The following is a 13,702-nucleotide window of genomic DNA, read 5'->3' as shown; positions in this document are numbered from 1 at the left end:
ATTTCACCAGAAAATTTTGGATACACCATGTGTACACGAGTAACCAAACGGCCGACAACGAATAATTTACCAAGTATAATTGCAACCGGCAGACAGCTAGAGCTATGACATAATGCTCGCGAGTATTACGTGGTCTAACAGGTGCACGTACACGTTGTCGTCGTGTCTCTCGTTGCAAAAAAAAGAAAAAAGGAAACTCAAGCAAAACAAAACAAGGATGAAACAAAAACTTACAAAAAGTTAAAATACACAGAGGGTGAGAGAGAGTGAGTGGAAAGAGAGAAAAGGGGAGAGAAAGAGATAGGGAGAGAAGGAGAGAAAAATATAGAGAGGTGAGAAAGAGGGAAAGAAAAAGGGAGAGAGAGAGAGGACAGATTCGCTATTTCATCTTTGCCGGTTATCGAAACGGACCATTCGATACGTAACAGGACTCCGGGACCCGGCACCAATATATTTCCACCGCAAACAGCGGCATTGTCGGCCAGCATTACCCGGAAATATCTATAAATTTATTACGAGGCCCGTGGAAATGCATCTGCGCGGCTACGTTTGCCGAACAAAGCTTCGAGTTATTTATCACTTTCGATTCGCCGGAATAGGGGTGTATCCTCGACGATCTGGCCAGGTTTGATACCATAATGGCCGAAAATATAAGGCCACTCTCTTTGGAGGCGTGATTCTTGTTTATACTGGTCGTAAAGTTCGTTTCGCCCGAGAATTAATTGTCGGTGCTAGAAAAATGAATTAGAACAAGTAGGATAACTACAACCCCAATTCCTAAAATTCAAATCGTCCTCGATTCAGGATCCAAACGAGGAACAAATTCTCTAAATTTTTCGATTTAAGGTTTATCTTGTCTGGTGCTGTGATTGTACTGTGATACAAAAATTCTCAGAGTTTAATCATTTATTGCGACGGAACGAAAGACAGCGAAAGAGAAAGTGTAACACTTTCATAAGTTGGGACAGCTCTGTTTTGAGTGACGGCTAATTTCAAAGAAAATCCCAGATACCGCTAATCAAATGTTTTTGCAATCTACGTCGGGAGACACTTTTTTCGTATTAGTACCTTCCTTGAAGAAATCCACAAAGAAGGCGGAAAGGTTACGTTAGAATATTCCATTCGAAAGAAACAACAATTGTGCTAAACACACTTTGATCTTCTTTTACCAAACTACTTGCCCTGCTATGATATGTCAAAGGGGATATCCCGACTCGCCTAGTTGAAGTTTCACTTCTACCGACTGCCATAGGTCGCCGGTGACCCACGTGACACGGAACGTGTTAACTGGCCACCTTGAGTGGTGCACATGTTTCATAAAAAATTGCAACTTGACTGCATCACTGATTGTGACAGAATGTGTCATTTGTCATCGATTGGAAGTTTTCATTATACGGTGACAATTTATGTAACTGCTGAAATATTTCATTACGAACCTTAAAGCTAAAATTCCAAGACACGACGATACGTTGGAAGTTGATTTTTCAAACGACTTGAGTGCCTCTTTTGTATTGTAGAAAATGGACATGGAGGTAATTGGCTAGTTATCTAGAATTCTAATGGGGCAAACGTTTAGGTAAATCGGGATCGTTTACTCTAATCAAGTGACCGAGACTTTACTAAATATTATGCAGGGTGCTTAAAAAAATGTCAACGCTTATGTGGAAGTAAGTTTTTTATCATAGTGTCCACTCTTTATGTCAACGATGAATATGTAAATTTTCATTCTTTGAGTAAAAAAGTGAGCCGAGTGTGATTAAAGGGGAAGAGGACAATCAGAAATTAATTTATTTTCATGTCTGATTACATTTTGCATTCAATTGTGAATTCCCATAATTTCATAATTTTTCTAGTGGAGACGAAATTAACAAATGTATTTTTAAGTCACAGCCTCCATTTATTCACCATCGTTGCCAATGCATTCGAGACAATCTCGTCGCCATTTAAATCACTTGCAAAGAGAAGAATATAAGTGTTAACATTGTTTCTCGATCACCCTGTATATTTCATCTTTTATACGCGCACAAAATCTCCGTATAAGTGTTAACGTTATTTTTTTTTTTTCAAGCACCCTGTATATTTCCCCGGTTTTTAATGATAATTTTCTGGGATCTTTCAGTGGCAGCAGCGACTCTAAAATTTGTAACAGAAAGCGTAATAATGGAGACCCACAATTAGATGAGAAGCAGAACACTTTCAAACCGAGCCGTTTCACAACAGGCTTCCACTAAAATCCTGCGTCATCCTAGCTTTTCGAATCTATAATCACATGCTAAAGTACAGTCCCGTGAACTTTACACCATCGTGTTGCCTATTCTAAAACTCTCTGATAGAATATTCAAATCTGAAACTGGTAGATTCAAGGCACAGCCTGTTACGTACGATACACCGATGTGAAATCGTATGGAATTTCAAAAGTTCGATTTTCCCCCGTTCTGAATAAACTGAATTACCGTACACCTAACCTTACCTTATCGTACCGCCCCAACGTTGACGCGGAAGCCCTAAAAGATTGTAAAGTACGCTTGCAGATTGAGCACCGAAGTTTCACTTTACAATCCCTACTTTCGTTCCTTACAATTCTGTAGTGTCAATCGTTACACGCGAAAATTTCCTTCGGAGATTCTTGAAAGGGACGACAACAATTTTCCGATTAAGACCGGCTACCACTGTACTCTGCTTCAGAATTTTTCTTCAAAATTTTCGACAAAATTTTTTTTAAAGGATTTTCAATTTCTCAGAGCACTGTGTTCATAGAAAATTTTAAAATTTTTTCATAAATACTCTTTTTTATAGCATTCAACTCGCGCAGAAAGTCACAAATTTTCGGAATTCCCAATAAATTCTATTTTGCAAATCGTTAAAGGTATCCACAATAAACTTGTACTTTCGAATCCCGAAAATTCCCTAAATATTCAAGAAAGAAAATTTCCAAAATTTTCCAAACCGCTACACTTTCCAAAAAATACCTTCTCCGAACATTCTGAAATCCCAGCAAAACCTTCCAAGCAAACTTCCTTCCAAATTCTTAATAACAACTTTATCCTCGAATCAAGACACCCTGAAAACTTCAAATCCCCGAATGATTACACGCTCCCCGTTAAAATTTCCAAATTCTCCACAAGCTCCGCCCACCCTCAAACGCTACAAACCCACGCAGAAACTGAAAAACATCACGGTGAACATTTAATTATAATCAACTGTGATTCTCCAAATTAAAACGGACCTTCGTCCCATACTGATCTCTCTATTATTCAAACCACAATCCCCATGTGCACCGTAAATGCGACTCAACGTTCCAATTTAAAGGGTTAAACTCTTCTCGAAGGCTCTCAGGACCCTCTTACCCATACACATATATCTGCATACGAGGAAAATCGTAGCCCGAAAAAGAAAAAAAGAAAAAGGGGACTGGTTCCTTTTTCGAAGCGGTCGATAACGGGTCTCACCAGGTTCTGAACAGTTGCATTATCCGCGACTCAGGTTTCCCTTCCGCTGCGGACGGGACCTGAGTGTCCTTCGGATACCCGATGCAGCCGACAACTGGCCCTGCAAACTGGACCCAATTATATGCACCGTCTCTCCCGCCTCTTTCACCGGGATCAACCGTTCGAAGAAGAATGCGGATGAGAAAGTGGCATGTGTACGTGTGCCCGGTTAAGCATTAGCCGGATCGATGTCCAGTGTGTGTAAACCGCGAGGAAAAGAACGATTCGAGTGAAAGAACGAAAGAAAAAAAAAAAGAGAAGAAAAAAAAATTGGTATAAAAGGTGTGCACACACAGGTAAGTACACGCACAGGTACGAAACGGTGGATAAAAACCACACAATGTGGTCGCAAGCTGTCAGTCCTCGGATTTCTTCGACGTGCTAAGATAGTATCTGGATCTATCTGCCTTTTCCTGTGGAATACTCGGTTCTTGAAGGCTACTTTGTCTACAGAGTGTCGCTGAACTGGCGGTGCAATGCGAAGTAGAATTAATCTACTGGAAAAAAAATAAATGGAAAGTGTAAAGTAAGATTTTTGATAGTGAAGCTCGATTTCTGAGTAAATTCTGAGTACTATTAACATTATACCGTCGTTACAAAATTTCTTTGGTTTTGCCAAATTTAACGTTTGATTTTTCCATAGAAATTTTCCGAAGCTTAGGGATTTAAATAGAAATTTCTTTGGTTTCGTCAAATTTAAATTTTGCTCTTACCAAAGAAACTTTTCCAAGATTAAGAATCTCACTTTATCAACTTTAAATTCCCCTTGTGCCTCAAATCGGTCAGTATGATTTCAGTGTTTTGAGGATTAGAAACAATGCAAATAAAAAAAAATAAAAATTCTAAATTTTTAAAATGTGTTAAAATACGAAAGTTCACCAGATTAACATCGGGTTAAAAGAAAAATAAACCTGGTCAACTGATTCTCTTTACAAACCTAACCTAGAAACATGACAAATTTCTCGAATAGAACTATTCTTCGTTAGAAGAAAGAACCAACCTACCAAACTAGTTAAATTCACGTGATTCGTTTCCATTGAAATGGAAATTCCCAAAATTGCTGCGAATAAAGGATACCACAAAGGACACAAATCCCTAAGTATCTACTTATGAACAATGCCCCCCCGCCATATTGTACTTGAAATAATTAGAGCCAGGGTATCGGATACCTCGAGGCTTCGTACGTTCAACGTATGTTCGATGTCTCGTGAGCTTCTTCGGATAGAATGAACGCGTTTCTTCGTGGAGATCATATTGGAAGATGAATACGAGGGGTACAGTGGATCTTTCTTCCTTTTTTCTTTTTTTTTTTTTTTTTTTTTTTTTGCAACATGAAGGCTTGGCGAATCTTCCTTTTTTTTTTTTGCAACACGAAGGCTTGGCGAATCTTCTTGTTTGGCAAGATGATGGCCTGGTGAGGTCTACTTTCACCTGGGAATATTTTTGTTGTCTTTTCAAAAAGGGGTAATTTGAGGTGTCTACACGGTGAAACTGCAGTTAGGTACGTTTCTTTCCCTCTGTCAGGCGACTAAAATTAAAATCTGATGGTAAAAATTTTGTAACAGGTGTTCGACTATGTGTTCTTGAAAGAGATTTGGGAAGTTGCAAGGTGTTAGGTAGGAGAGCCGACATGTGGTTTGCAGACAGTGTATCTCTATAGCATTCTGCTGCACAAAGAAATCGCGAGAAATTTACGTTCAACCCTTTTTTCAAATTGGGATTCTTGCTGATTTACGGTAAGAAGAAAAAAATTCTTGCCTGATTACACGAGATAGAAATCGCGAGAAATTGATGTTCAACCCTTTCAAATGGGATGTTTGCTGATTTATGAAAGAGAAAAAAATTGTGCTTGATTACGGGAGATGGAAATCGCGAGAAACTGACGATCAACCCTTTCAAATGGAATTTTTGCTGATTTACGAGAAAACAAAAATGAGTCGTACGAAATCCAATTTATAATAAATAAATAAAATCGAAGTAACGTTTTTTTTTTTTAATTCATTCTTACGATACATAATGTATGGGATAGAATATATAACTAAGTATAGAACGACCCACAAGATAAAAACAAAATTGTGATTAATCACACGAGATGTAATTTATAATAAACGGAAGGAAATTAATTTTTCTAAAATACTGTACAGAATGACCCACAGTGACCAACGCAATAAACACGATAATTATTCCTGCATTAAATAGTACAGGAGGTACCTAAGCCGCTATTAAAAATTTTACGACCCATCATTAAGTAGTACAACAGGTAAAATATTTGTGCTACTTCGCTAAGTACATACAGGCTGTTCCCAAAATTCCCTGCTCAATTTCAGTAATGCATTATACTCAGCATGCGAAAGAAACAATACACTGTTATCAACACGCAAGCACTGAAATTGAAATGCTAAATAAAATATTCCATTCTTATGCAGAACGGAATTTTTCATCGTTGAAATCGGTAAAACACACTCTTAAAATCGAATAGAGGAAAATTATACTTACAAATGTGAAAATTCTTGCAACTTCGGCAAAAAAAATATACCAACATACCCAACATCACGAGAACGTTCCTCTTCATCAAAAATTCGCATCCCGATGAAATAACAACGATCACTATACACAAGACACGTGCAAACACCCACAGAATCGTATTAAAAACTGCCAGCGTGAATTCGAACAAACTCGACTCGCGTTTCCTAGTCGTAAGCTGAGTCGTTGCAACGTTTCGATAATAGTCTTTCCGAGGGACGAGTGCACTCAGCTTTGTTGCAACAAATCTCGAGTATGATGGCACTTCGAGCGTGCGTTGCGCAATAGTGTGCCGCGTGCGCTCTGCCTTTGAACAGCTGCAATAATAGAAGTGTTTGGCCGGCGATCAAATCGTGCGATTTCTACCATCTCACATCCCCGTTACATTTTTAACGGCGACTAATTAAAATTAGTTCGAAAAAACAAATAATATAAGGGGGAAAAAAGTCCTATTTTAAGTCACTTTCAGAACTTAATACATTTAAGAGTAACTTAATGCTTTTAACACGTTGAAAGAATTTATATTATTGAAAACAGCAAAACTGATACTCAGACGAATAACAAATAGTTACTTTGAAAAAAATTATCGAACGTAAAAAAAAGAAGTAAAAATCAGAAATCAAAGAAAAATAAAAAATTCTGTTTCAATGGAATATGTTTACTTTGTAATGGAAAAGTCACAACTCTATTAATACTTATCCTGCTCGTCAATCACCGATGTATACTCTACCTAAGCAAAGTAAAACCTACTTCACAGTTTGCGAAACAGCCCTTTTTTTTTTTTTTAAGAAAGACAATCTAACCTAAACGTTCAAAGAGCAGATGACGATACCCTTGAGTCATCGAGAGTCATCGATGGTCCTCTATTTGGAGAACGTGTTGGACATTCGTAACGGTTCACGTGCCCACACGTGGACGTTTTACTTTCTAGGTCCTCGTACCTGAAAGAGGGTTAAACGTGACGCTGCACACGCCTGTGGCGTGACTCACTGTCTTCATAAGATACCACCACTGATGTCCACGAAAACGCGACAGAACCTTTGGAACAAGGAGAAAGAGACGAAGAACGCGTCACGTTCACGCTAGAATGTCCGGCTTATGACTAATTGAAACTTGCCCATTTCGTTGTTGCCGGCTAGGGATTATTCACCAGGAAGCGGACATTGTCCTTTGGACGTAAATTGTTTTCGTGCGAGCGAGTAAGTCGAGGATACGTCCAATGCACGATTCATTTACGGGATTCGGTTCGTTAATGGGATTTGTAACGATAAAGGGAGCACAGATTATCTAACTGCTGTTTGTCTCGGAACGGACGATTCCTTGGGTACATAATCGGGTTGTTTGGAATATAAAGGGTAAGTGTGTTTTTCGGTGAATGCAACGAATTAATGGAAACGGAATGGAAATACGAGTGAAAGTTTGGCGACAAGTTTTCTGGGAGATTAAGAGATAATTGTTACCAACTGTTTCGAGTATTTGTCGTACGTATGATAAACCTTGTATTATGACAGAGTTATATCGTTAATTAATTGAGTTCCATTTCGTAAATGTGGATGTGTGAAATGCATAATGTATTCAATTTTGTTAAGTATTAGTTACTGCATTCAATTTACTTAATGTACCAAGTGTACGTAAGCTTGTTGAGTATTGAAACGCATTCAGGTGCTTTTAATGCACTCAGTGTAATCGATCTAACCAATGAAATCGAAATATTCTGAATGTACTCTACGTACTCATTGTACTCAATCTACTCGGTGTGTTTCATCTACGTGATATGTTCGATATACAGTAAATTCTCCACAAGTGTCAGTCCGCAAGGAAGCTAGACCTGACACTTGTAGAGTCAGGGACTACGTTTTCGAGCCTCGCGCCCGCCTTTGTAGTTTGCCGAACGTAGGACAAGGACAGCGAATAAAAGATAAGCACGAAACGTGAGTCGAGGCAACCAAGCGATTTAAATAGCAACTTTTTTAATTTTACGTTTCTTTATCCCGAAATTTTTCTTAACATATTGATGAGATTTTTCTGATGAAAATGAGATCAAACACCACATAATTTGATCAACATTTACTTATTAACACGTTCACTGTCACGCCAGATTTACAGGTTGCTCTCAGGCGGCCACCAGAAAATATTCATTATTTTAAGCATAAGATTATAGTATTATGCTTTATAATTTTTTTTTATCAATTTAAAATAATGTCTAGCTAGCTATGACGTTCAAAATTGTCTACGTTCGGCAAACTACAAAGGCGGGCGCGAGGCTCGAAAACGTAGTCCCTGACTCTACAAGCGTCAGGTTTAGGTTCCTTGCGGACTGACACTTGTAGAGACATTACTGTACTCAACATATGCACTCGAAGTACTGAATGTACTCAGTAAGCTCAATCTACCCAATGTACTCAATTTATTCAACATATCCTCAGTCCTTCCTCAGTCCAATTAGCCCAACGTACTCAACACTACTGAATACAACAAACAATAGTAACCTCGGGCAAAAAGGGTTGAAACAGGTACTTAATACCAGCGGCACACTCAACGCACACACATAGACACGCAATCTCCTCAAGAAAGTTTAATCCCATCCCATTTACCAACCCACCTGACACACCTGTCGTGCGCAAACATCGGCTTTCCCCTCTTACCCCCCAATCTACCCAGCGGCGACGATTTATCGAACACGCCGTGAAAATGACGCGTCGCGGTACGGTTTTTTGAGGAAAACATCGCGTCGTACCTCTGTTCAATCTGTCCTCGTAGTGGTCGGGAACCGGCTCGCTGGAGTCCCTGACGTCTAACTCGTGGATGGCCTTGGTCAACCCGTAACAGGTCGACACGTACTTCCTCTCCCCGGTGATGACGTTCGCCTCCTCGACGTTGGTCTCAACGTCGCTACCGTCCTCGAAGTAACCGCTCTCGTGCTCAGGGTTCTTCATGGTGCTCGTAGACGAGCCACCACTATTCAACATACTCTTCTGACCACGCACTCACGCCACACACGCAAACCTCGGCGAACACCTCTCACGCAGCGTCACTGCATAACGCGAGCAGCAGCAGCACGAGGCGGCACGTCGACGATCAGGAACGCGTTAACCGAGCGACCGTCGCATGATCCGCTTCGCCACGGCTCGCTTCTTCTTCTTCCTCGCCACGGAAAGCTTTTCTTTCCCTTTGCTTAACAGCCCGCCAGATGGAATGCGATTTTCTTACGGCTGGGGATCCTTTGGATTTACAAATCACCGACGTGATTTTTCTCTATCCCTCTCTCCGCTGAAAAATCTTCGTTCTGTGTTATTTGTTTTTTTTTTCTTTCTTTCCTTTTTTCAACCCTGGAATTTTCACTTCCAGCCCGTGAGTCGAGCGCGTTTACTCGCCCTGGATTACCGTCTTTTTCGGGCACCGTTTTACCAGTGCTGTTTACGACTCTAGGATGCGTATACCTGCGAGCCAAAGAACCAGCGATTAACGCGTGCCTGGGTGATTGGAACACCGGTCTGGGGAGGATCGAAGACGGATCGTTTCATTGGGAGTGAATGAGCGTGTCTTCTGTTTTTAAACCCTTTTTCGAGGACTGTGAACCCGTTTCAGGGAAAATTTCATCCTGGTCGATGAACTCGTATACTTACGTGTATTTCTGGGAAATATGTACAATGGGTTTCGGGTGTCCTTTAATTCTTAAAAGAGGGAATTTAAATTGTGAACTAGTTACAAATATGAGAGGGTTAACCTTTGTCTCGTGATTACGAAAATTTATACCGTATTATTTTCTACCGCGTCATATTGGATACTTTCAACTTAACAAATTACTCGTTTGATGAAAATAAAAAAGTTACGAATTGCGTATCCTTTGGTTTGTAACACTAGAAAGACCGACCGGGTTGAATAACGACCCATCAGCAACTTTCCAAAAACAAAAAGTGAATGTTCGACACTGATAAGTATCATAATTTTTAATATAAATCTTTCAACGAGCAATCTTTCTAGCGTTAAGAAAGGATGTTTAATTCGTAAGCTAGTTACGAATAAGAAAGGATCGATCTTTCTCTCATGATCATAAAAATGTACATAGTACCATCTTCTACTTTCTCACATCGTACACTTAAAATCTAACATACTACTAATTTTACGAAAAGAAAAAATTTATAAACTGAAATTGTCAGATGAACCAACGAGATTAGATTTTAGCAGGAAAAATCGCTAAGAATATTCGCTCGAGCGAAGGTCACATTTCTCTAATCCTTTTTAAATTCCACTGTTTCCTGTTCAATCACAATCCGGTATTCGTTCATTTATGCAAAAATATTGTAAAAATAAAATCGATGTATTAATATCGGGAATTCCACGTCACAGATTAATGGAAACAAGGAAAAACCTTCTTTTTTCCCCCACTCTGTTCGGTTTCAAGTCTCGCGGGAAACCTTCTGGCAAGAACAATTGAATTCCAATGAAACAATCCGTCTTCGGATCAATTCTACCGCGCGCGCGGTTATAGGAACAACGAGATAGAGACGCGCCGCGCGCGGCTAGATTGCAACAGGCCGTCGTCGGAACAATACGCTTTATCGGAGATAAAATTATTTCAAACGCATCATACCACGTGTGTGTGTGTGTTACCATCGGTCTGGAAGGCCTGAAATGTCCCTAGGTTTATCGTAAACACTCCCCTCATCCTCACCCCACCGCCCCTTAAAGGTCGACCGCTCTACGGGATTTATTGAGTCGTAATGTTGGAAATGTCCGTCTTCAAACAGGCTGTTATACCATTCACCGTGATTCAAGTGCTACAAGTTAAACCATCATGATGTTTTACGACGAAACGGACGTAAAGATAAGTAGAACTGAAGCTCGAGTGAATTGAAATCGTAAGTTTTCGAAAGATTTTCTAGTTTCTCGTTTCTTCCACGCTGTCAAGAATTTCAAGTGTTTCAACTGGAATAATCAGAGGAGGAAGAAGAAAAATTGAAACGGTACGAAATGAAAGTAACATTAGGTTGTGTAACATGAAATCTCGGGATTCGAATCGTTCGACTATTCGAGTGTCGAAAAATTCGAAATTCGTTTCGTGTTAACGGGTACACGAGTACCGAGGACGAAGACTCGATAATTGATAGTAATCATCCAGAAAAGTGCAAAAATTATTTTGCTTCAATTAACACTTTTGATTTAATCCGTTCTTACAACAGATCTTATAGAATTCTTTCGGTACCAAGGAATATACACCGGGTGTCTCACTTCTGATGAATATTTAAATAATTTCCGGTAGTATTGGCAGGAAAAACGAATGATTAACAGGAGTTTATACATTGTTTACAGCGATATTTTTTGTTTACTATTTAAGATCACTTTAAGGTGGTGTTGTTATAGGTCATTGAACTTGTCCCGCTGTTCACTGCAATTATAAAAAATAAATGTTAATATGCGAACAAAATTTCCGTGACCTTGGCCGGATTTTCTTTTATCAACATATCAACTCCTCTTACAATCAGTCATTTTCTCTTACTTTCAATAGTAAGTGAAACACCCTATATAGTATACTTAAAATTCATACAATTCTTGGTAAATTACTACCGAAAAATCTTGAAAAAAAAAACAAACATAGGTGAAGCCCTAAGAAATTCAAAATTTCACATTACACCATCTAATGACTGAAAAAAAAAAAAAAAATAAACCAGCTAGAACACATAGAAATATTCTCGACTCGACAATTCCAGAACGAAAGACACCTTTATTAACCGAACAATATAAAATTGAAACGTCCAATTATGGAATAGAATCAGGGGCGTCACAAGCCGTCAGAAAAAAAAAAAGAAACTGTTTGGACACGAACGATGAACGCCTCGATCAGGCTGATTCCCCCGGTTAATAGAACGTGGCCAAGAAGCCGGACATTTTGTACGTTTCCAGAGGCAACACAGATCGAATAAGAACGCTGTGAACGGCAGCTCCGAGGATTCCTCTGGTTTTTGTTCCCAGGGAGCAAACTTTCCGTTCGGCCAGCATCGGGGACTCGTAAAACCCATCGTCGTGTTTTTCACGTATCGTACGCTCGACGTCAGATAAGAACTGGTCGATAAGCGTTTTCCCTTAGACTCTCTAATAACGCGGCGGACGACCGGAAATTCGGCCGAGAGCCGATCGAACGATCACCTCGCCGGATCCACGGACATAATACGGTTACCATTATCCTAATCGTGCACGTACGATTAATCGATAACGCTCTCTGGATCGGTGAAACATGTTCTCCCGCTTGTGTGTAATTAATAACCGTAGTAATAAATATATTTTTAGTCCAACGAACTAGTACACAGACACCTTGGAACAGCGACGAGCAACCGAAACCTAACAATTTTCTTTTGCAACGTGTCAAAACTGATAACCAAATAATTCATACGCAATCGCAGCATTAAGAAACCTAATTTGTTAATTCTTCATTTCCGGCACAGGTAACTGCAAATATATTTTTATTCTATTTTCGGAAGATTTACAAAACCGATACTACTGTTTTTATCGTATTGTTCATACTGAAACTACATATGGTATTTTTCACTTTGGCTGATTGTAAATAATTAGTAAGATAATTAAAGGGTTGCTCGTCGAATGTCTTCAGAGTAATCGATCGTTTTTTAACATTTCTCGAATATTGAACGATTGTTCTCTACAGTACAACAGCATTCCATGATTTTCATTCATAGAGAACCTACTGGAACAGCGAACTGAATAATATTTTTCTTCACTTGACGAAGATTTCATCTACAACGTTTTCCTTCCTCTCGGAGTTTACCAGGAACAGCAGAAGGAATAATATTTTCGTTCGCCTAATGAATATTTTCACCTACAACGACTATCGTGGGTCATCCATGAGCCACCACGTGGCGCAGAACGTGTGAACGCGATATTTTGAACGTTCACGCTGACCGATTACATTCAGTAACGCGAACGAACTCCTTTTTCTAGTAACATACCGGGTGTCTGGTTTGAACCTGATCGAAAATGGCGATTCAACAACACGAAGGAATTTTTGTTCGGTAATATACCGGATGTCTGGTTTGAACCTGGCCGTTTCAGAAATGCGTCGCAACAATAATAATATTAAACGTTGAATTTTGTTTTTGCGACTGAAGTCATATTTGCCACGAAACTCTGTTTCTCAGATTTCTATCGCGTCGTTAATAGCAACGGAAATATTTAAAGTGATTACAGGAATTCTAAGAGACGGATAAACAGATAGATTTATGTCTTTTTTTTTTTTTTATTTTTAAGGAACACGAGTACTACTCGAATCTTTTTTTTTTGTTTGTTTTGTTCGAATGATTGATTGATTATCATACAGAGTAAGATTTTGCATTTCCCGGAACACGAAGACTTTACTGTTCATCTATCAAGACCCAGATTTAATGAGACAAACAGTATGACAGCTCGTACTTTAAAACCGCGTTCATTTTCCTGCTAATGATTCCGCATAATTGACTCGAATTACCGTTTCATTAGTGGCCATTACGACGCTGTAATTAAAATGAAATTCGCTGTCTAACATGTTGTTTCACCGTGCAAAATCACGTTCATCCTCGATAATATAGTAATTCCGGTTGTTAATAGAAACTTCGTTCGTTATTATCTTCTGACCACCCGGTATATTACGCAGGATCAGACGTATACAGTAAATAGGTTATAAATGTAACGAATTCGAGAAA

The 13,702-nt window shown here is 39.2% G+C and overlaps 1 protein-coding gene across 7 annotated transcripts in view; it reads right to left on the bottom strand.

Annotated features, from left to right (window-relative positions):
- LOC108579817 (ribosomal protein S6 kinase alpha-5) overlaps positions 1-13,702 on the bottom strand; it is a 49,699-nt gene that overhangs the window by 30,488 nt on the left and 5,509 nt on the right. For 2 of the 7 annotated variants that reach the window (XM_017943432.1, XM_017943435.1), the window contains exon 2: positions 8,749-9,451. The exons of 2 other annotated variants lie outside the window; for them this stretch is intronic. In XM_017943432.1, the coding sequence (XP_017798921.1) occupies positions 8,749-8,980 (232 nt within the window). In that variant the 5' untranslated portion in view covers positions 8,981-9,451. Of the gene's footprint in view, positions 1-6,032; positions 6,096-8,748; positions 9,452-10,605; positions 10,828-13,702 lie in introns of those variants that run through there. 3 more of the 7 variants (XM_017943434.1, XM_017943433.1, XM_017943439.1) reach the window with 3 other exon arrangements.

Source organism: Habropoda laboriosa, unplaced genomic scaffold (assembly GCF_001263275.1).
Source record: "Habropoda laboriosa isolate 0110345459 unplaced genomic scaffold, ASM126327v1 scaffold72, whole genome shotgun sequence".
In the NCBI taxonomy this organism is placed as follows: Eukaryota; Metazoa; Arthropoda; class Insecta; order Hymenoptera; family Apidae; genus Habropoda; species Habropoda laboriosa.
This window is presented reverse-complemented; position numbering and strand designations above follow the sequence as displayed.